General features: G+C 44.9%; 3 protein-coding genes across 4 annotated transcripts; all 3 read left to right on the forward strand.

Annotated features, from left to right (window-relative positions):
• Positions 1-2,358: 2,358 nt before the first annotated feature.
• LOC125521290 (V-type proton ATPase subunit E-like) lies at positions 2,359-5,412 on the forward strand. 2 transcript variants are annotated; one of them, XM_087536583.1, is made up of 6 exons: positions 2,359-2,657; positions 3,114-3,214; positions 3,428-3,584; positions 4,225-4,421; positions 4,529-4,628; positions 5,205-5,412. In XM_087536583.1, the coding sequence occupies exons 1-6, from the start codon at positions 2,556-2,558 to the stop codon at positions 5,259-5,261; spliced, it is 714 nt and encodes a 237-aa protein (XP_087392709.1). In that variant the 5' UTR covers positions 2,359-2,555; the 3' UTR covers positions 5,262-5,412. The 2 variants fall into 2 exon arrangements, with proteins under 2 accessions (XP_087392709.1, XP_087392708.1); XM_087536582.1 differs by having other exon boundaries at positions 2,364-2,657; positions 5,053-5,412.
• A 3,801-nt stretch (positions 5,413-9,213) lies between these two features.
• On the forward strand, positions 9,214-13,505 carry LOC125521336 (uncharacterized). Its single transcript, XM_087535935.1, has 3 exons — positions 9,214-11,236; positions 11,370-11,561; positions 12,714-13,505. The coding sequence occupies exons 1-3, from the start codon at positions 10,125-10,127 to the stop codon at positions 13,267-13,269; spliced, it is 1,860 nt and encodes a 619-aa protein (XP_087392061.1). The 5' UTR covers positions 9,214-10,124; the 3' UTR covers positions 13,270-13,505.
• On the forward strand, positions 9,226-9,765 carry LOC147960618 (uncharacterized). The gene has a single exon (XM_087535937.1). It carries the CDS (start codon positions 9,226-9,228, stop codon positions 9,763-9,765), a length of 540 nt encoding a protein of 179 aa, XP_087392063.1.
• Positions 13,506-24,206: the final 10,701 nt, after the last annotated feature.

Raw genomic sequence — 24,206 nt, forward strand, 5'->3', positions numbered from 1 at the left:
ACTCTATTTCTCTTGTGCTTTGGCATCCCCGAAACAATCCTAGCTTCAATCACGCATCAGTTTTCTACAGTTTCATCAACCAATGAGTTTTCTACAATTCATCAACTAAATGATAGCTCTCTCCTATTTTGGCTCTTAATATCTAAAAACTTGGAGAACAGTTGCACATAGCTAATCATATTAAGCATAGTTAACTAATTACTAAAACATAAACATTACTATTTTTAAGGCCGAGTACCAAATCATTGAGAACTAGGAAGGATTTATCTAGAGCACAAAAAAAGATCCACTCTATACTTCAACAGCTGCATTCTACAACAATCATTTCGACCATATATGTTTCATAGATATTACATGGCTGAAAGCCTGAAACCCTACTGGATCAAGTGAATGAATCAAGAAATGATCAATAGACCTAATCGGCAAAGAACCACCATAAGTTCGATCTTAAACTATACACTAGATATAATCTATTTGATGAAGGCAAAGTCTAGCAAAATGATGCAACGCATATATGCAGTTACCACCAACCTGCCAGTATTCTATCTGCGGTAAGCAGAGCATCAGAACTTATGAAGTTACTTGTGCTTAACAAAAAAGAACAGCTTGCCCTAGAAATAGGCAGAACATTAAGTTCAAGCAGAAAACAATCACAACAGGGGGATGTCCACGGGGAGCTAGGCAGCTAGCCGTTTATTGTCTGACAATATCTGACTGACAACCAGGTTTCTCACGTGTTGAATACTTTTTCTAACAGATGTTCAGAAGTGAGCAGAATCAAATCAAGTAATTGCGGTCAAAACTCTGAGACTTCTATTATATGGAGTTATTTAACAAAACCAAATAGATGTAAATTATGCCAAAGCAATCAGCAGCAACAATTTCAATCAAGTAAGCCAGTTGGCAGGAAATATGCACAAAGATATTCCAAATTTATCTCTTACTTGACCTACTAAAGAATGAATGAGCACAGATGTTCCGCATTTAATATAGCACAAAATCTCCATAGCTTCAAGTTCATAGGTTTCTTGCCATTCAAATCTAAGGCCCTGTTCGGGACGGAGGAAAACCGGAGGAAAACCGAAGGAAACTCATTCCTAAGGAATCGCTAGCTTTTAGGCTGTTCGGTACAAAGGAATCTGTCTGTGCCAATCCTCTGGAAAGGTTCTCCTGCCTGCGTTTTCACAAGAAAATAAACATCCACCGAAAGCTCTTGTTTCGCACGGGCCCGAGGCAGCGCAATGAAAAGCTGCTGAGCCATGCACCCATTGGGGCCCATGTTGGGTTGATGTGTACATGTCAGGACCCACATACACAAGGCAGGACTTGAATTTTTATAACCTTTTAAAAATCATAGAGGGGCCCATGTGAACTGATTTTCCTTGGTTTCTTTCCCTACGTTCAGAACGTCAGCTCTGCGCATCTATACAATTTTTCCCTTTCCTATGTTATGCATCTCCCTTCCTTTTTCATTTCCTTTGTTTTAGCCAAATCCTGTGTTTTTCTTCCCTTTGTTCCGAACACAGCGTAACAGATGCAAGCTATACACAGGACATAATGGTTCTCTCCTGTTTTGGCTCCTATTAATAGAAACTAGGAAAACTGTTGCAAATTGATAAATAATGCTAACCATAGTCCATTTGTTACTAAACAGAAATATTACTATCTCTAGAGCCAACTAGCAAAATCATTTAGATCTAAGACTTGGCCAGACCATTAGAAAGAATCACCATCCCAGGGGCACAACAAAGCAATAGATTAGAGAAAACGGTGTGGAGGAGCGGGCATGGGATCACCAACGATGAAGATAGCACTTCAGACTACTGACAGAAATCTACCACCTTAGCAGGTACCCTTATTTCAGGGTCCAAACAAGAAAAGGACTTAGCCAACATGATTAAAAATCCACTAGCCAGTGCTGCAATGAGGACCAAATCGGTTTTCAGTTATTCTCTAACGATGAAGGCATACAGAATATAGTCAGTCTACAATCAGATTTAGAAGTGTGCCAACAACATTCCTCTTCCAAACTAAGAGAACACAAAAAAAACATGACATGATAGTAATTATCCCATACAAGAAAACAACTTTATTATCCAACAAACAGAAACCAAACTACTCAGCAAGGTTCAGAGTGCACACATGGGCACCTTCTACTTATTAATGACCTCCGATACCAGACCAATCCCATGATGTCTCGCTGAAAAAATAATCAGTATTGATCAATCACTATCACGCAGACGAACTGGACACGTCCGTAAATGTTTGACGGAGCGGATTTCCCAAGTCCGCGTGTAGATGCTCTAATGTCCACACAGACACGAACACCTGCGTGCGTGCAAAACCTCTCCTCTTCGGACCCCAGCCCCAGCGGCCACGTCTTCCGTATAAACAACTGAAAACGAATCACCTCCACGTCAAAGAAGGAAAACGAATCCCCTCTCCACAACGCCACCCACATCGACAACTCAAAACCCGTCGTCGCCTCCCTGTCACCGACCCCGGCGATCACCGGCGAACAAGGGATCAGTGTACTTCTCTCTCCAAACGCGAAGATGGACGAAGGGAATGTGGCGCAGCAGCTCAAGCAGATGACGGACTTCATCCGCTTGGAAGCCGTTGAGAAGGCATTCGAGATCGAGGCCGCCGCCGCCGAGGTAACTATGGTTTTCCCTTATATTGCGCATCTTTTCTAGATGACTGGATTGTTTCGGATCTCGGCTGCGATCGGCGAGATCCGCGTCGCGGAGGGTTGGATCTGTTGCATTGCTGCTGGGGTCGCGCACTGGAGCGGACTGGGGCGTGGATCGGGCAGTGGCGTCATCGTAGGGGTCTGTGTTGGGGCTCCATGGCTTACCCGAGTGCTTGCTGGAGTTGTTTGTCTTGCGTTTAATAGCAAGCTCTATTACAAAAGCGCGTGCTAAGAGCCTAAGATACAATGCAAATTCAGAAAAGTGAAAAGCTAGAAATTCAGATATACTTATGTTCCCGTGAATTACTCTGTTTCCTTCATTGAGTTATCCGTTCTTCTGGATAATTAGCATATTTTAGTGTTGTCATGATTTGTGTGATGCCTTTTTGAAACTTGGAACTGATGAATGATAATTTCTCAGGAATTCCAAATCGAGAAACTACAACTGGTGGAAGCTGAAAAGAAGAAGATCAGGCAGGACTATGAAAAGAAAGAGAAACAAGTTGATATCAAGAAGAAAATGTAAAAGTTCTCATTCCCGACTGGTGACTGTGCTGTTTATTTTATTTTATTTTACAAATTGCACACTGGCAAATACTTGCTCCTCATAAGTCATTGATATTATATAATTTTTCACCTTTTTGGCACATGGCCTGCTCATGTGGATATAATGAAAAGTTGAAAACAGAACAGAAGAATAACTCTCTGAAGTTGATTGTGTGTTACCTTATGCAGTGAATACTCAATGCAGCTCAATGCTTCCCGAATTGAAGTTCTTCAAGCTCAAGATGATTTAGTAAAGTCCATGATGGATTCAGCACGGAAAGAGCTACTGTACCAAAGCCGAGACCATCAATCTTACAAGAAACTTCTCAGGATACTCATTGTTCAGGTCAGCATAGTGGAATTTGCATCATTTTCTGTAACGTGAATATTAAGCATAAATATTGTTGCAGCTATTGCAAGTAATAGCTCATTTGAATCAACACACATCTCCATATGGGTTGTGAATGCATCCCCTGTTAGGCATGTACAAATGGCTGCCCTCAAAATGAGACACACGGAATTTCAGTAACTAACCGGTTCCCTTAGTGCCGCATCTACCATTTTCAAGCCAATCCCTGGTCACCCTGGGGTGGTAATGAATTTGAGTCGGTTGTTCTGGAATTTAGTCAGCCAAAATCGCAGCACTTGATGTGAAACTTTTTTTTCAAAAAAAAAAGTGTTCTCTGTCTCCCTGAAGAGTAACATTCTACTTGTTAGAATGGATTTCTAATCGTAATACTCTACTGTGTTTTCAACTTTTTGTATGTGCTAGTTTTCAAAATTTATATATATTCTTTGATTTTACGAACTTTATAGCATAAGTAGGCAATAGTTGCATGCAAAGTACTCGTTGCTGTTGTTCTGGAATCATTGACTTGGACCTGCCTTTTTTTTAATAGCCTCCATTTCCATGATTCTTTCATAATCTGAAAATTGAATGTAATTGGTGCTTGAGTATTATCTAACGCATAAAGTTACCTGACCAGAGCTTGCTGCGTCTGAAAGAGTCGGCGGTCATTCTCCGCTGCAGGAAGGAGGATCTTGAGCTTGTTGAGTCGGTCTTGGAATCTGCGAGGAATGAGTATGCGGAAAAGGAAAATGTATATCCGCCTGAAATCATGGTAGACCGCCATGTCTATCTGCCGCCTGCTCCCAGTCATTACAAGGAACATGACCTGTCCTGGTAATACTAGCAATCTTCTGTGGGTAATAAGCCACAAGTCCTCATGCTCATTGAATAATAGTGTAGATCTGAATGTCTAAAGCTTACTCTTGTACCTTTTACTTTAGCTCTGGTGGAGTTGTAATGGCTTCTCAAGATGGAAAAATCGTCTTTGAGAACACGTTGGATGCTAGACTAGAAGTGGTTTTCAGAAAGAAGCTGCCAGAGGTATGTACTGTGTTCCTTTTTATTTGGCCTTGTCATTTCTTAAGTGATCCTGTTGAATGTACACAATGGGAAATCATGCAGATAAGTTTAGCATTTTAGTGTATTTGATGTGCCTGTGGTTGGTAGTAAAGCCTTTTTTTTGTGTGGGATAGTAAAACTATCTTGTTGGTGAACATATGCAACTTACAGTTTCCATGTTCCAGCCCTGCAGTTATCCAACACAAATATACCTTTGATCCTTTACTGTATGCTGTTTTCTGAAAGAAAGAAAGGCTCTTGTTGGGCCCATTGTCATGTTCCCCACTTGATCATGGTCGTCTGCCTTTCTGTTGAGCATATTATATGACTGCGTAATTAGCGATATGTCTTCTCTCCTTGCTATCACGATCTGTTAACGTTTGTGTGGCACATGTACCTTTTTCAGATCCGTCAAAGCCTTATTGGGCAGGTAGCTGCATGAACAATTCTTGTAAACAGAACGCTGCACAGTTGCTGCTCGGCTCCTCTTGATGATGATCTTCGAGAAATCATTTTTGTGGTTCACCAGTAATTTACACAGGCTCACTCTTTTGTCAGGGGGAAAAGCCCTTTGTCACTGATGACTCGAGACTTAATTGCGCCAGGCAAGCATAATAAGATGAACTACGCAGTCATTGGGCGATTTCTCTTAATAAGGCATTGATGTGTGTAGTGATGCCATTTACGTGTACAACGTAATTTGTTACCTTGATGAAATTGGCCTCTTCGATTTTCATATATCTGATTAAGAAGAAGTGTTGACTGACACATCGCACAGATAGCACTAGTAGGGGATGTCATCGTTGCCAGGGGTGTACCCTTAGGTGCCCTTTTTCATTCAGTCAAACGAAGTAGTACATTTCTAAAAGTAATATAATTTTTAAAATCTATTTCAAAACTTAGTTTATTTCATTGAACTAGAGAGAGTTTGAGGGTATCCTAAGTATCACCGATTTGTATCCCTAATCATGGCTAAGATAATCCATTTGAAATTATGAATAGGATAAAGCCTTTTGGGTTCAATAATCATGGGGACAGTAAACAGAACACCTAAAATATGGAACGTCTGTTTCCCCATTATAGGTTATTGATTGGAATGCTCTCGTTTGGAGAATTGAAAACCTTAGAATTTTTTTCCTATATATTTTGATTCATAGGATTGAATCCTTTAGGGACTCTTTGAATCAAAGAAATTTTATAAGAATTTTGAAGTATTATAATCCTTAGAAATTTTTCTTATGTCGATCCTTTGGTTGCGTAGGATTGAATCCTATAAGAATTTTCCTAATGAATCATTTGTACGACATTTCATAGGAAATCTAGCATCTACTCAAACCTTTTAGAAAAATTCTTTTTTTTTTGTGATACAATTAAACAAACTCAAATCGTGTAGGATTTGAATGGGCATCATATTCCTATTCCTGCACTTTTACAATCCTGATAATCAAAAAGACCCTAAGTTTTTTTTCCCTAAAGAACATCCGCACTACATTTCATAAGAAATTCAACATCAGTTCACACCTCTTGAAAAATATCCTTTTGTGATGTAAACAAACATACCAAAATCCTAAAGTAATTGAATGGGCATGGCATTCTAATCCCGTGTATTTTAGAATCCAACGAGTCAAGAGATCTAATGTATGTTTCCTTCATTGTCCAAATATTTGCCCGCCATTTGAGGAACATCGGACAAACACACATTGATCACCTTCTCTTCCCAACAGTGGTCCCTCGCCGCATCGCCCTTCCCCGTGCACTATCATCATGCCAACCTTGTTAGTAATGGCGGTTGATCCTAGTGTAAATGGCAACGAAGAGAAAGACTACGAGCTCGTTGAGGGGAGAGAAGAGGGAGGGCGACAAGAATGGGAAAAAGTGAGACACCGAAGGAACATGGAACATAGAATTGTTATGTACAAATTCAATTCTAACAACAAAAAAACACTCAGTGCTACATAGCGAATTGTTATTGTATTAGAACTGTCTCCTCTTTTTTTCTTGCCACCACGTTGCTATGGCCAACACCCCCATTAGGTATCCCACTAAGCCGAGGGGGTGTTTTATCCCCTGATGGCGATAAGGGATCCACTATCAGATTACATACCCCCCCAATTTCTGAAAAACCATCTTGAAAACATATCCTATGCAGCCCGAGATTATAAATACTCAAATCATATTATGAAACACAATTCTAATACAATATATGTTAGCCATGTTGCAAAATCTTAGATTAAAATTCAACCTACATCTAGAGAAACAAAATCGTCAACTCATATTTTGAACAGTAGTTATCAATGTTAGACCACGAATCTGGGCCTCCAACATAGTCAATGTTGGATTTGTTGTTTTTATTTCTCAAGCAATTGTTTCATATCTAGATTCAAATTTCATGTCATTATGTATATTATGTCTAGTATGTCTTAAATTATTTTCAAATATTTTGATAACGTGTAAAGTAAATTTTGAGTAATCATAATCAGCAAGTGTTCATTGGGAGGGATGACAATTGCGAACGTTTTGATGAAAAATTCAGTTGTTGTGAGGATGGCAAAGATGGCAATCTTAGTTCGCAAGCATGACAATTTTCTAACAAAAAGTAGAACTGCAGTCGAGTTGCCATGCTCGCTACGCTCCCTCGTGTCGCCCCGCTTGGGCGACCCGAGGGGCGAAACCCTAGCCCCGCCGTTTCCCTCCCCTCGCAGCTGCCACCGGGCAAGCTTTGGCGCGCTGCTGATGAAGGTGGCGGCGGGGTCCTTGCCGCCCCCTCGCCCGCGGGGGGCCTTTGCATCCGGGGCGGCAGCCCCGACCTGTGTGGCGTCGCCGGCTCTTCGGCACCAAGTGGCGCGGGCGCAGGTCGGCGTTTCTCGGCCGTGCGGGCGGCGAGATCCCCGGAGGATGCAGGCCTGCGCACAACGGCGACTTCGGCTCCGGCTGTGTCAAATCTGGCCGCCTTCACTGCCCTTCTTCTCCAGCGAGCTCCCCCCCAGATCCGACCTGCTTCAACGGGGGGGGGGGGTCATGTCTTCTTCAAGTGGGAGTGGGTGACGGGGATACAAGACCGGGGGAAACCCTAGCCAGCCGTGCTAGCGGTGACGCGCGCGGGCACCACTCACCTTCCTGGTGCGCGCCGGTCAGGTCTTGCCCCTACCCCCTTCCCATTTGTCTCCCGGGTGAAATCCTCAACATTGTTGGGCAACGGCGACGCCCATGGCGTCGTGACCTTCTTGAAATGCTGTTTTGGGAGCAAAGATAGGTTATGGGCTTCCTTGTGGAGGTGGAGTGTGTCGGTGGCGGCAGCGTGTCTCCAGCGGCGACGATGTCTCCCTTGGTGTGGGGTCAAGTCGTTTTTGTGCTCTTCGTTGGGCTGCAATGTGTTCCTCCGGTGCCTGTGGGTCTTCCAGGGCGGGAGGGGATAGGGTTCCCCTCCTTCGGTGGTTGCACTTCAGCTCGTCGAGCGAGCTGAAGCTCCCGATTTGGTGTTGGCCATTGTTACTGCCCATTTGTGCATTATGACTGCTCACCCCCTTTCAAGCCATAACTCTAGCACTTGGCGTTGCTTTGCTCTAGGTGAGTCGCCGTCGGCAGGTTTGGAATGCCTGGTTCCGCCCCAGTGGTTTTCTTCGATGCCATACATCCAGGTTCTAGGGTGAGCATGTCCATCGTTCGATGGTGCGGCGCCTTCGAGCCAGGCGAGGAGGCATATGCCTTCTTTGACGATGGATCTGGATGGATGTGTCTTCTTCAAGCCCAGGTGTTTTGGCAACGGCGTGCCTTGCATCGTCGTCGGTTGCCCTCTCCTGAGCCGGTTAGCGCTTTCGCCTTGGTTTTCGGCGTGTAAGGGGTCCCTGGCATCTCCAAGCTACATGTTCTATGTCCTTCTTCTAGCTAGTTTGTTGTATGTTCATTGTGAGCTGCTCCTCGACGACCTTTTATCTTTGCCTTTCCTTTTTTTTCCTTTCCTTTAGTTGGTGTGTGTGGTTGTAACCTGAAGTTGTAATCTTTGCCGATTGATGGCTCTGTTAATTCAAAGCCGGATTTTGCTTAAGGCTTTGTTCTAAAAAAAGGCTAACTAAAATTGTCGTGCTCAACCTAACACAAATTGTCATCAACATCATTCACAAATACCATTCCTTCCGGGCAAACGTTCGCTGGTCACCGGTGTAAGGGTTGCACCGGATACGTTCGCAGGGAACCTCCAACCTTCTTCTTTTTAATTCAATGCACGGTCCGTATGATAATCATGCCTCGGCGGGCCGGGCCGTGCCAGACACGATTAGGATGGGCCATGTCGTGCCGGACCGGCCAATTTAACCAGCTACAAACGCTTGCATCTGTACTGTGTTAAAAAAAAAACCATTCCTTCCCGAGCAAACGTTCGCTGGTCATCGGTGAAAGGGTTGCACCATAACTACGGGGGCACCGCCTACGTTCGCCGGCTCGCTCAGCTTTCCCGCCAAAATTTTAGAATCCCTCTCCACAGGCCCACACTAGAAAAAGAAAGAAAATCTGAAGCCCTCACACAGATCTACTGCTCCAACCAAATTCCCCACCCCTCCTCCTCCGCCGTCGCCCCCCACCCATGACGGCCATCGCCGGCGAGCCCCACCGCGTAGTCCTCCTCGTCGACCTCAATCCCCTCCTCCCCTCTCCAAACCCTAGCGCCCCCACTGCCCAGTCCGCTGCCTCCTCCTCCTACCTCGCCGCCGTCCTCCCAACCGCGGCCTCCCTCCTCGCCGCCTCCCCCTCGCCCGCCTCGCTCTCCGCCGCGCGCCTCTTCTTCTCCTCCCTCTCCCCGATCCTCTCCTCCTCCCTCCTCCCCAAGCACCTTCCCTCCGCCCCGACCCCGCTTTCCTTCCACCTCCCCCCGGCCACCCTCGCCTCCCTCCCCCCGCTCCGCCGCCTCGCCCTCCCAGCCTCGCCGCACCCCCGCGTCACTGCCTCCTCCTCCAGCTCGAGCACGAATACTCCTGGGACGCCGAGTCCCAACACGGCCGCCGCCGCCGCGTCTTCGACCGGCCGCCCAATTTGGCGGTTCTCTTCACGGCCGTCTCTGATTTCGAGGAATTCGGGGAGGCCACGGGCTCTGAAAAGAGGTTTCGTGGGGTTTTCGAGCCAGTGAGGGACCGACTTCAATCCAGGGGCATACAGGTGTGCTGGGTTGCCGTTGGTTCCACCGGCGAGGGGATACGGAGGGCGGTGACAGACCTAGGGTGGAGGTTTACGACAGCAGATGCAGTCACGTTGGGGTCGGCGGTTGCCCCGCCAGGGCTCGTCTGGGGAGGTGTTGGATTTGGGTGTGGGGGAGGTGGACGGCGAGGTGAGGTAGTGTTGGAGATCGCCGATGTGAAAGGGAAGCCACTGGTCTGCAAGGGCTGCGAGGTTGAGATTGTTAGCTCCACACCGTCGCAGGTGGGTAGCCATGGTGTGTCCAGGATACATGTGAAGGCGGTGTGTGAGGTGGGGAATTGCGAGCAGTTGATGGGCAGAGATGGCGAGGTTGTTGTGGTACGTGGGTTGCCACAGGATAGGAGCAAGGGTGATGGTGAAGGAGCTGTGGACAGGGAGTTTTTCCCACATCGGCTTCTGGAGTTGGTTCTTGCCGATGAGGGCAATTGCCTTCGGGCTGGAATGCCTATTTGGCAGCTCATTCTGGTTTTTCTTCATAGGAAAAATTATTGTGCAATGGTTTCGATTTCTGATGGAGAGGAGAAGTCTGTAGACGGCCTTCTCGTACCTTTCTCGATGAACTATGCATTACTGCATGTCGACAAGAATGGCACTGATTTAGAACAGGTGGTTGCAAAGAGTCCTGAAACATTGGATAGTTCCATGCCTGATCCACCAAAGGAGCTGAGTGCGAGGAAGAAGAGAATCAGGCTGGTCAGTAAGCTACTTGAGGCAGCCAGTTGGAGCACCTTCTGTGATGTGCTCCTCAAACATGCTGATGGCAGCATGCCAGTGGTGGAGTTGGAAGACCTGTATTTCAGTAGGTATGGCACTGCATCCAAAAAGTTGCGGTTTCTGAAATGTTGGCTGAAACAAGTGAAATTGTCATCTCTTGGTACTTCATCGAGCCTTCATACAGGCGAGACACGTCCTTCCTCAAAGGATGAAGGAGAAGCAAAACTTCAAGTCTCAGAGGAGGATGGGGCTCCTCATTCGGTGGATGAAGCAGATTGTAACAAAGTTGACAAACCAGTGGATGATGCAGATTGCAACAAAGTGGAGCAACAAGTGGACGAGGAGACTTCAGCATTCTCTTCAATGGAAGATTTAGAAGCATTTCTTGGGAGCATCCCTCAGAAGATTGAGCAAGGTCTTTGTTCTGAAGATGCTGATTTGGGAAATCTAGCTGAACGCTTGGTTGGCTTGTCTGTCGATGCGCTGATGATTAAGAATGGAAAGATTACGGTGAGATATTTTGAACACAGGGAAGTAGATGATGCTTCTGATGCAAAACTTATTTCCGAAGCTTCCATTATTCTGTTGAGGGAACCCAAAGAGCTTCTGTTGAAGTACAAAGACAACAATTCAGCATCTGCTGGATCAGAACAAACCTCAAAATACAACGCAAATTACAAAATCCGAGAGTATCCTTTTTAGTCCTCAGTTTTTTTTCTTCCAGCCCTGCAATTATTTCATATGGTAATATCCACTACGATAGTAACATGTAGGCAATACGATTTTTTTTTTGTCTTGTACGCCTTAACAAGCATGTATCAGGCATGAACTGCAGATATTACTTAGGTTGGAAATAATCAGGTCCAAACTTGGCCCAGACTTTGAGGAAGGTTCAAAACAGAAGATGATAAAAGAGATCTGCTCTCTTTTGCAGTTTATTGATATAAACCTCCAAGGGGATTCATTTCAGTCTGACAGTATTGTTAAGTTTGCTGAGAAGACCATCAAGTCCAGGTATGTCTGTGTTTTGAATGCATTGTAACCATTATAGGGCTTTATTTGTTGAGCTATTGGCTCTGTTGATGCTTGTGAATGTTTAGCATTGGCCTGTGTTTTGAATGCATTGTAACCATTACTGGGCTTTATTTGTTGAACTATTAGCTCTGTTGATGCTTGTGAATGTTTAGCGTTGAAGCATAAGTAGTTTTGTAAGGTACAGTGATGATTGCATTTCTTGCTACCTGAGCCAACAGAACCATGCTAGGTTACTTCAAGAAAATTGTACAAGGAACATACAAACAAATTGATCATGCATTTGGTTAGAAAAACCAGTATTGCATGCATCATTATAAGTAAACATAATACCTTTTGATAAAAAATATATGCATGCTCGGTACTGCTTCCGTTGCCAGATGAAAACCTTGTGCTTCAATACAATCTTTGGTTTGATCACTTTTATCGCTACATATTGATGGAAATCTTAACTTGAGATACTTATCTCTTCTACTACTGCTAAACTGCAGGCTACAACCCATTTTACTGCTAGGGATTTGCTGTGTGCTATTATAACCTATAACTGCTCTCATGCTTTAGTTCCAATCATGTGAAAAGAATTGTGAGATAGGAGCATCACAAAGAAGTGGTGCTCATTCCCCTCAAAAAAAGAAAAGAAAAAGAAGTGGTGCTCATTTTCCTTGATCCTTTGAGGAGCATGAAAGCATTGCTGACATTGTAGAGCACATTGTTGTAACTTCTAATGACAATTGAAACGAGATGATATTTTGTGTTGAATGGTCATAAATATGAGTATATGACACATGCGTTGTTTTAGCCTTTATTTGTTCTCATTGTTGAGTCATGTATCTTTGTTGCTTATTCCTTAAGAAGAAACTGAAAGTTATAATGGTAATTTTATATGCTGAATTTAGAATACTATCCTGCCGAACAGCAGTGCATACTAGATCTCTTGGAGCCATTTTGTAACAAAAGTGGACTCTGGATTCCTGTCCAATTTTTGGCCGCTCAATAACTTACAGGGAGTTCAAATTTATAATTTGACTGCTCAATAACTTACATCTACGGTGACACTGAGTTAAATGTATAATTTGCTGCTCAGTAACTTACAGGCAGTTCAAATTTATAATGAGACTGCTGAAAATTGTGTAGGTACATGGACTCTATGGAGGATGTGATCAAGAAGATATACACAGAGATGGAGTTTGATCTGTTTGACGAAGATGACTTGCCATGTTCAGACTCTCTACCTAGCAGCAGCAACCAGGATGAGGGCAAGGGCAACAAGAGCCGGAGCAGCCAGAGGAACTGCGCCAGCAGCTCAAGCGCTCCCACGCTTCACACGAGGAGCAGACACCAGGACAGGCACGAGGAGCAGCTGGCGCGAGCGAGTGAGCGGCGGAACAGGGAGCGCAGGCTCTCCTCCTTCACCAGCTGGGTGCCGGACCTGCGCCGCGTGTGGGCACTCAAGCACCCCGGGAAGGAGCCTCCCCTGGCGGTTGCGGTGCCTCGGTCCAGGCAGCATTCGAAGCGGAGGAAGCGGCGCGCGGCGTGCACCGACATGGTCTGCGAGACGCCCATGACGGCCGCGAAGAAGCAGCAGCCGGAGCAGGCCGGGTCGGGGTCTGACGAGATGATGTCGATCGGGTCCGTGTCAAAGACCTTGTTCGACGACGACACGGAGGTGAGCAGCTCCAGCAGCGTGTGAACGAAAGTGTACTCTAACGAGCATATTGGCCACGCGGTTGCACAGTTACGATTTTCTTCAGAAGCTTGGAGCTGCAGGGAAGGCATTTCTCATCAGTATGGAAGTGTCCTGATTGTGGTGGTGGGCCGGGCTGATTACTCATTCATTCCGTTGTTGAACTTCGGCATCTGTTTCAGCTGTATGTCCTGTCACCCCTCAAAAAAGAAAACTGTATGTCCTGTCTTCTTCTACGGTGATGACACTTCTTTTCGGCTGACTACCTTCTGCTAGCGGGACAAAGTGGGCTCGACTGTATGTTTTTTTAGTCTAAACACACTTTTATTAATCAGTAAACATAGGGATACAATGAACGTCTTTAGGTGTGAGCAGCCCAATATGGCGACCAAAATCCAGTCTAGCGAGACTATGTGCCTAGATGAAGGAACGCTTGTCGAATTGTTCCGCCGTGTCATGATCTCCTTCACTGTGCTCGCATGAGAGCAAGTACAATAGAGCCTAGTCAGCCGGCTGCAAGCCATTCCACGTCAGAAAAATCCTACCTGGAGGGAAGAGAAGGGAGCGGGCGCTCCGTCAGTCGCCCGGCTACAACGCCAAAACCAAAGAATAGCCGCCCGCTTGCAGCCTGAGGCGGGCGCCAGAGCTGGCGATTCCGATCCGGTGCGCCTCCCGCGCTTCTTCCTCTCCCTGCGCGCCAATTCTTCCCATGCCTAGCCCCAAATCGCTTCCTGCACGCCACAAATCGAAGCCTCAAAGCCTCCAAATCACCCATAAATCAGCCCATCCCCAACCCTAGAACCACCGGCGGCGTCAAATCAAGCAAGCAGGTGGGCGTCGACGCCACATCTTGTCCAGCCGGCGCCTCAACCCGTCTCACCGGCGACGCCTCGTCTCATCCCGCCGGCGCCGCAGCCCGTCCTGCGACGGCCTCATCCCGCTGGCGGCCTCCTCTGCACCGGACATGTTTGCTCACGAGGCTGCAGCAACGAGTGTAGCAGGTACTTCGGGTCAAGGCCGTTGCTGGGCGCCGCCTGCTACATCTGCTTGGCTACACGACTGAGAATATTGACGACTCCGATCCGCAAGCATGGTATGCATCTAGGTTAACATAGTTAATCAGAATCTGATGCTTGTAGCTACACTCGTGTCCCTATTTATCTCAACTCTGAAAAATCAGATGCTTTTGAGGCGTCTTTTCTCTGTACGGTGTGGAGCTGCTGTGCTTTGTATCATATATGCTCCATATATGACATTTTTTTAACCCTGAATTTGTATCATATATGGCTCCATATGTGACATGCTCTGTAATCTGTATGATGTGAAGCTGCTGTGCTTTGTTTCATATATGGCTCCATATATGTCATGTTTTTTTAGGCTGAATTTCTATCATATATGGCTCCATATATGCCATGCTTTTTTAGGCTGAATCTGTATCATATATGGCTCCATATATGACATGCTCTATATATCTGATGCTTGTAGCTACACTAGTGCCCCTACTTATCTCAACTCTGCTCTTTTAGGCTGCATTGTCCTTTCCTCTGTCATGGCTGCATGTTCATCTGATACTTCTAATTTAGATGTGGTATGAGTTGATCATCTAGTATACTCCTACTTGACACTAGGAGGCTGATTGAAATGGCCACAAAGTTGTTGTTTATATTGGATCACAACAGGTGATATACACATGCAGTATTAAATGTCTAAGTAATTATTAGGGCCAGTCTTACAGCTAGCCTAAAAGCCTGTCTATTGTGCGTGAAGGCTTTATAGGTGACGTGGAGATGATTTAAAGCCAGCAGCCGGCTGAGCTATTAACCATGCTCTTATGTGTCCCCGTGAATGTCATTGACTACCCTTTGGTAATCCAAAGCAATCAATTCATGCGATAATGCCAGGTCCGTAGATACGGCTAGAGCCTCCCGACAGGCAAGAGCCTCAAGGCATGCTGGATTGGTTATGCCAGCCATCCTTATTGCAGAAGCTCTAAGGGCATGACTATATGTAGCGACCCCTGGCATATCCGTACATTTTTTTCACTCTGTTTTTTTTGTTTCTTACATTTGTTCATATTTTCGAAAACGTTCTAAAAACATAAATTCGAGCACTTAAAAATACTTGAAAAAACTATGAATATAAAAAATGTTAAATGCCGTGTAAAGAAATTGTTAGCTTAATTTTAAAATATGTAGATACATTAAAATAATGTCCACGTGTGTCAGAAAATGTTTGAAGACATTTATTTGAAAAAAAGTGGCTCATGTATTAAAAATGTTGAACATGTATAATTTTTTTCATATGTATACAAAAATGTATAGTATGTATAAAGAATGTAGACATCATAACACATATTTGAAGAAAATATTAATCATGTACATGCAAAATGTTAAACGTGTAAAAGAAAAATGTTTCTTATGTATACAAAAACATAAAATGTGTATGAAAAAAGTAGACATCAAAATATATATCTAAAAAAAATGTTAAACATGGATTTGAAAATTGTTTAAACTATATAGATTTTTTTCTTATGTATACAAAAGATGTGCAATCTGTATTTTAAAATGATAACATGTATAAAAATGTTCATGTTGTGTACGGAAAATGTACAACGAACATAAAAAATTATACTTCATTTAAAAAAAAATCCTGTATATACAAATATTTTTTATGTATACGAACATTGTGCATGAAAAAAGTTTATTTCCATTAAACCAATGTTCACAGTGTATTTGAGAAAGTGTTGACCATGTATTCCAATGTGTTCAAAACATATATTTTAAAAACTTTTCATCATGCATTAAAAAGATGTTTAATGTGTATCAACAAAACGTTTCACGTGTACACTAAAAATGTACATTGTGTATTGAAAAAATAGACATGTGTTGGACAAAAAAGTAACCAATGAAAAATGACAAAGAAACAAAGAGAAACGAAAAAAGCAATGAAAATAAAAGAAGAGACAAATAAAAATTAAAAAAGAAAAAGAAAACCAGTGAAAACCAATGATAAAGAATGGAAATAAGAAAGAGACAAAGAAAACCAAAAAGGGAATAAAAAACGAAGGAAGAAACCAGTGAAAACTGAGAAGAAACAAAGGAACCAAATAAATCGTAGGAAAAAGAAAGAAACCCATTGAAAACCGAGAAAGAAACTAAAAACCGATGAAAAAAAAGAAAGTAAAAAAACTGAAGAAAACCAGGAATAAATAAAGACAACAAAGAAAGAAAATCGAACCGAGCAACAGATGATTGATCGAGCGAAGGAGAGTGAGCGAGCGAAAAAACACCAAAACGAGTCAGCCCATTAACGACTGGGAAGGAAAAACATTTAAGTGAGACGAGAGCTATACTCACTATAAGCGAGATATAGCTCTCGCAGGACATTGTCACGGCTAGGCCACCTCTGCACCCACCTTGTACAACTAGGCTAGGAGGTGGGCGACACACTAGACCGTGGACAGAAGGTAAGGCAATGTGCCTCGTCCCCGGTGGTGCCACAGGCGACACAGTGGCCTCAGCCGTCCGGCCTGGCACCGCCCAATTTCCGCCTGACCCCGTGGCCTCACCTGCATTGGGGCCAGGGCCTCCAATCTCCACCTTGCCAACGGCAGACCGATCCGAAACTTGCGGCTCAGAGTTTATTGCCTCCGTGGCCTCAGGATTGCTGGCTAGAGGCAGGACACTTGCAAACCATAAGGATGACAAGATTCACACCATACGATGGTGAAAATCCCTAAGGACTCAATGAACAAGGACCTAAAGACATTGTACCTAACGATCTCCAAAGCGGCAACCTCCGGCGGCGTACTCTAGCTGCCAACCCCGCCCTAGTAGACCAAACTTAGGGGCTTCAATAGCCGCAATCCTCAACATTGAGGACGCCTCCACGTTGTCCTCGTCGATGGCGTGGGCGGGTTTGAAATGACAAAGTACGAAATCAACGGCTAGGCAAATCAACTACCACATACTATGGTCAAGTAAATGATGAAGGGATCATCGGTTGGGCGCAAAAGTGTTGTGCTTACTTGGAGGCCTCACCACCGAGATCGGCAGGACCAACATCGGGGGTGCGTCAGCCTCCTCAAGAGATCTTCGTATCTTTGGGGAGACCTCGGTGGCTGAGCCCTGGTGGCGGAAGTCCTGTCGCTGCGGCCCCTCTTCATACCTTGCACGGGCAAAGCCGGCTGCGCCTCCTCCTCACCGGCGAGGTCTCCCTCCTTCCCGGAGGGCTCATCATCATCCTCGTCATCTTTGTCCTCGTCCTCCTTGCTGTCGTCATTGTCATGTTCCTCCTCAGAGGGCATGACAACCATCCCCTTCTTGGAAGGAGGAGCACTAGCAGATCTGTGATGGGAACGAAAAGGTGGGGAAATGCCTCTTTCTCTAGGAATCCTGTCGGGAAACCCAAGCGACAGCCTCGGTGAATCACACATGTCCCATTTCCTCTACGATTTCCCATTACACAAAATATGGGCACAGAGATCCATGCCTTATCATCACGATGATGTGGTCAAAGCAGGACCGACAACTAGTCGTCTCCCTACCTTTACGACAGTGGTGACGTGATGTGACGGGGCAAGAGGCAGCAACGCCTTGGTTCTTATGGCTAGCGGTGGACGATGCGAGGCCGTGAAGACGTAGGTTGCGAAGACATGAAGGCACATGACGCAAAACCATCAAGATGTAAGCTGGGAAGCCATAAACCCTACTGCGAAGACGCATGCCTAGAAGCTATGATGCCTCGACCCTACAAAGCTAGGAGCTGTAGGCTGCAATATTAGAAGCCACATAGTCAAAAACTATAGGCCGCGAAGCCTTAAGACCACGGTACCTCGAGATGAGAAGCTCCAAGGCCTCGAAGATACACTATATAGTCCGCACGGTTGATGAGCTCGAAGAATCTCGAAGCCAGGCTACTTAAGACCAGACTGCACCTATCGCCAATATGAAAGGGGCATGCTTGGATTTCGTTCTCGAAGAAGTAAGACTCCAAAATTTAGACAAGCTCGGGGGCTACTGACAGTACAGTTTAACGGGGGTTGGCCCATTGACCGTGAAACCCGACACGGGGTGATGTAGGGTGGAACCCTAGGGGCCGATCTTTCACAACTAGAGCGGATCCCGCGAAGAACACGATGAACACACGAGGGCAAACACTCAAATCAACAGGATTCGATTACACATGTGCTAGATCCGAGTACACAACGAGACACATGATCCAAACACAACGAGGGACAATACAAACGGTCGGTAGTTCTTCCCAATCCGTGAGGAGATGGGGGCTTGAATCCACAAGAGGATCTTCCCTTGACGGGGTCTTGAATCCACTTGGGGGATCTTCTCCTAGGAGGCCTCGGTCTCCAATGGAGTAGGTATCAAGTGGATGAGAAAAGGTCTATCTCTCATATGAGCTAAAACCAACGCTGACCCTAAAACGTAGGTAGAAGAAGAGTATATATATTCTAGGGGGCGAAAGGGTTGATACGTCTCCAACGTATCTATAATTTTTGATTGCTCCATGCTATATTATCTTCTGTTTTGGACATTATTGGGCTTTATTATTCACTTTTATATTATTTTTGGGACTAACCTATTAACTGGAGGCCCAGCCCAGAATTGCAGTTTTTTGCCTATTTCAGAGTTTCGTAGAAAAAGAATATCAAACGGAGTCCAAACGGAATGAAACCTTCGGGAACGTGATTTTCGGAACGAACATGATCCAGGAGACTTGGACCCTACATCAAGAGATCAAGCAGGAAGCCACGAGGTAGGGGGGCGCGCCTACCCCCCTGGGCGCGCCCTCCACCCTCGTGGGCCCCATGTTGCTCCACCGACGTACTCCTTCCTCCTATATATACCTACGTACCCCCAAATGGTCAGATACGGAGCCAAAAACCTAATTCCACCGTCGCAACCTTCTGCATCCACGAGATCCCCATCTTGGGGCCTGTTCCGGAGCTCCGTCGGAGGGGGCATCAATCACGGAGGGCTTATACATCAACACCATAGCCTCTCCGATGAAGTGTGAGTAGTTTACCTCAGACCTTCGGGTCCATAGTTATTAGCTAGATGGCTTCTTCTCTCTTTTTGGATCTCAATACAATGTTCTCCCCCTCTCTCGTGGAGATCTATTCGATGTAATCTTCTTTTGCGGTGTGTTTGTTGAGACCGATGAATTGTGGGTTTATGATCAAGTTTATGAATGAACAATATTTGAATCTTCTCTGAATTCTTTTATGTATGATTGGTTATCTTTGCAAGTCTCTTCGAATTATCAGTTTGGTTTGGCCTACTAGATTGATCTTTCTTGCAATGGGAGAAGTGCTTAGCTTTGGGTTCAATCTTGCGGTGTCCTTTCCCAGTGACAGTAGGGGCAGCAAGGCACGTATTGTATTGTTGCCATCGAGGATAACAAGATGGGGTTTTACCATATTGCATGAATTTATCCCTCTACATCATGTCATCTTGCTTAAAGCGTTACTCTGTTCTTATGAACTTAATACTCTAGATGCATGTTGGATAGCGGTCGATGTGTGGAGTAATAGTAGTAGATGCAGGCAGGAGTCGGTCTACTTGTCTCAGACGTGATGCCTATATACATGATCATACCTAGATATTCTCATAACTATGCTCAATTCTGTCAATTGCTCAACAGTAATTTGTTCACCCACCGTAAAATACTTATGCTCTTGAGAGAAGCCACTAGTGAAACCTATGGCCCCCGGGTCTATTTTCCATCATATTAATCTTTCAACACTTAGTTATTTCCGTTGCTTTTATTTTACTTTGCATCTTTATCATACAAATACCAAAAATATTATCTTATCATATCTATCAGATCTCACTCTCGTAAGTGACCGTGTAGGGATTGACAAACCCTTATCATGTTGGTTGCGAGGATTTATTTGTTTGTGTAGGTGCGAGGGACTTGCGCGTAGCCTCCTACTGGATTGATACCTTGGTTCTCAAAAACTGAGGAAAATACTTACGCTACTTTGCTGCATCACCCTTTCCTCTTCAAGGGAAAACCAACGCAGTGCTCAAGAGGTAGCAAGAAGGATTTCTGACGCCGTTGCCGGGGAGGTCTATGCAAAAGTCAACATACCAAGTACCCATCACAAACCCTTATCTCCCGCATTGCATTATTTGCCATTTGCCTCTCGTTTTCCTCTCCCCCACTTCACCCTTGCTGTTTTATTCGCCCTCTCTTTTCCGTTTGCCTCCTTTTGCCCGTTTCTTGTTTGCTCGTGTGTTGGATTGCTTGTTTGTCACGATGGCTCAAGATAATACCAAATTATGTGACTTTAGCAATACCAACAATGATGATTTCCTTAGCACTCCGATTGCTCCTCTTACCGATACTGAATCTTGTGAAATCAATGCTGCTTTGTTGAATCTTGTCATGAAAGATCAATTCGCCGACCTTCCTAGTGAAGTTGCCGCTACTCATCTAGATAGCTTCGTTGATTTGTGTGATATGCAAAAGAAGAAAGATGTTGACAATGATATTGTTAAATTGAAGCTATTTCCTTTTTCTCTTAGAGATCGTGCTAAAGCTTGGTTTTTGTCTTTGCCTAAAAATAGTATTGATTCTTGGAATAAGTGCAAAGATGCTTTTATCTCTAAGTATTTTCCTCCCGCTAAGATCATCTCTCTTAGAAACGATATTATGAATTTTAAGCAACTTGATCATGAACATGTTGCACAAGCTTGGGAGAGGATGAAATTAATGATACGTAATTGCCCTACTCATGGTTTGAATTTGTGGATGATTATACAAATTTTTTATGCCGGATTGAATTTTGCTTCTAGAAATCTTTTAGATTCGGCCACGGGAGGCACTTTTATGGAAATCACTTTAGGAGAAGCTACTAAACTTCTAGATAATATTATGGTTAATTATTCTCAATGGCACACTGAAAGATCTACTAATAAAAAAGTGCATGCGGTAGAAGAAATTAATGTTTTGAGTGGAAAGATGGATGAACTTATGAAATTATTTGCTACTAAGATTTTTTCTTCTGATCCTAATGATATGCTTTTGTCTACTTTGATTGAGAATAATAATGAATCTATGGATGTGAATTTTTTTGGTAGGAATAATTTTGGTAACAACGCGTATAGAGGAAACTTTAATCCTAGGCCTTATCCTAGCAATTCTTCTAATAATTATGGTAATTCCTACAACAATTCTTATGGAAATTTTAATAAGATGCCCTCTGAATTTGAGACTAGCGTTAAAGAATTTATGAATTCGCAAAAGAGTTTCAATGCCTTGCTTGAAGAAAATTTGCTTAAAATTGATGAATTGGCTAGGAACGTTGATAGAATTTCTCTTGATGTTGATTCTTTAAAACTGTGATCTATTCCTCCTAAGCATGATATCAATGAGTCTCTCAAAACCATGAGAATTTCCATTGATGAGTGGGCATACTTATCCCTTAGGTATTTTGGTGATTGATGACAATGCATTTGCGGACTAATCGTGTGCCTTGAGTTTCTCAGACGCTTCATCACTAGGCACGAGAAGATTCGGTGCCCCTCGAGACTATTGAATACGGCATTGTTTTACGTTTCTTTTGGTGGATTTGAGTCGTAGGAAAGCCGTACTATTAAGAGGGGGTCCGCGTCGGAAAGGTTTGGGAGGAATCATCACGTACACGTCTTCTTCATTGTCTCCTCCTTTCTCTTGCACCTTGGAGCTCTCCCCGTCTATCCTCTATGTGAATGTCTGTCTACTGTTGCTGAGCTTGCGGTAGTACTGCTCCCTGGAGCGGTAGTACCGCAGGCACACGCGGTAGTACTGTGCCAACGCGCGGTAGTACCGCGGGAGCCCACGGTAGTACCGCTCCCTCGGAGTCATAGTACCGTGGCGGCTAGGCTAAGTACCGCTGCACCGCGGTAGTAGGCGCGGATGTAATTTTTTACGTCCGCGCCCGCACGGTAGTATCGCACACCTAGGGCGGTAGTACCGGTGGGTCCCACGGAAGTACCGCTCCCTCTGAGCTGTACTACCGTGGTTCCCTGGCCTAGTGCCGTGGCTTCACGGTAGTAGGGGCGGACGTACTTTTTTTACATCCGCACCCGCACGGTAGTACCGCGCCCTATGGACGGTAGTACCGTGACGGATATTTGCATCGTCTCTTTTACCACGGAAGTAGGCACGGATGTAATTTTATTCATCCGTGCCGTTTCCATACCTTACCTAACCTGCCTCGCGGTAGTACCGCAGGTGGGTGCGATAGTACCGCGCTCGCGGTAGTTCTGCCTATGGTATAGTCTCTGCAGCTGCCGCGGTAGTACCGTGGTTCCCCACGGTAGTACCGCGTGGCCGTGCGGTAGTACCGCGCCCCTGGAGCGGTAGTACCGCGTGTCGCAGGCTGGTCTAAGTGGATAACAGTTGGATCTTTTCTTAGACTATATAAGGGGCGTCTCCTACCTCTAGTTGACTACCTCTTCCACCTCTAAGCTCCATTGTTGCTCTAAGCTCCATTTTCGCCCGATCTCTCTCCCTAGCCAATCAAACTTGTTGACTTGCTCGGGATTGGGTGACAAGGGCCCAATCTACACTTCCACCAAGAGATATTCGATTCCCCCCACTTATCCCTTGCAGATCTTGTTACTCTTGGGTGTTTGAGCACCCTAGACGGTTGAGGTCACCGCGGAGCCATATTCCATTGTGGTGAAGCTTCGTGGTGTCGTTGGGAGCCTCCAATTAAGTTGTGGAGATTGCCCCAACCTTGTTTGTAAAGGTTCGGTTGCCGCCTTCAAGGGCACCAATAGTGGAATCACGGCATCTCGCATTGTGTGAGGGCGTGAGGAGAATACGGTGGCCCTAGTGGCTTCTTGGGGAGCATTGTGCCTCCACACCGCTCTAACGGAGACGTACTTCCCCTCAAAAGGAAGGAACTTCGGTAACACATCCTCGTCTCCACCGGCTCCACTCTTGGTTATCTTATCCCTTTACTTGTGCAAGCTTATTTGTGCTTCTATCATTGCTTGCTCGTGTGCTTGTGTTGATTGCATTATATAGGTTGTCCACCTAGTTGCATATCTAGACAACTTACTTTGATGCAAAGTTTAATTTGGTTAAGAAAAGCTAAAAATTGTTAGTTGCCTATTCACCCCCCTCTAGTCAACTATATCGATCCTTTCAATTGGTATTAGAGCCAGGTTTCTTTTTAAAGACTTTACCGTCCGAAGAGTATGGTTGATGTCGTAGACGATGTGGGAGAGCACTCCAGTGCGAATCCGATATCGTCTACGAGAGATGGGGGTAACTCGATCTCACATGAGGAATTCAATGTGGCGTTGGACACATTGAAAACCTCCATGACGACCGAGGTCAAGGACATGTTTAAGGAATTCCTAGAAGGGCTTAAACTTTCCACCGCACCCGTGAAAGTGGCTGATCCCGCCAACACGGGGACGGATGCTAACCCCGATAAGGGGGAAGCTACTAGTGAGAAAGCCCCCTCGTCTAGTGGTAAGAATGGCACCGACATCTTTACCCATGTGCAACCTCCTCCCGTTTATGGTGGACCGATTCCTTCTACTCATTTGAATCATGCCGGTCCACCTCCTAAGATTGATAAAAAGGAGGATTTTGATTCTTGGGTTTATCATTTTAAGCGTCATTTAAATCATGTGAACATTAACCTTTGGAGAATCATTGAAGAAGGTTTCTATCCGCATGACCCGAGCAACTTCTCTCCTAGAGAAGTCGTGGACCATCAATTCAATGAGAATGTTCTCTTCATCATCCAAGAAGCAATCCTTCCCGAAGACCTCCCGCATCTCCGGCCCTACTCCCTAGCCAAAGATGCTTGGCACAAGGTGGTTTACCTTTATCGAGGAAGCGCAAGCATTCAACGTTCCAACTATGAAGTGGTGCAAGATGAAGCCGATGAGTTTGCAATGAAAGAAGATGAAGAACCTCGT

This window comes from Triticum urartu, chromosome 7A, assembly GCF_056163025.1.
Source record: "Triticum urartu cultivar PI428250 chromosome 7A, HENAU_Tu73, whole genome shotgun sequence".
Lineage (NCBI taxonomy): Eukaryota > Viridiplantae > Streptophyta > Magnoliopsida > Poales > Poaceae > Triticum > Triticum urartu.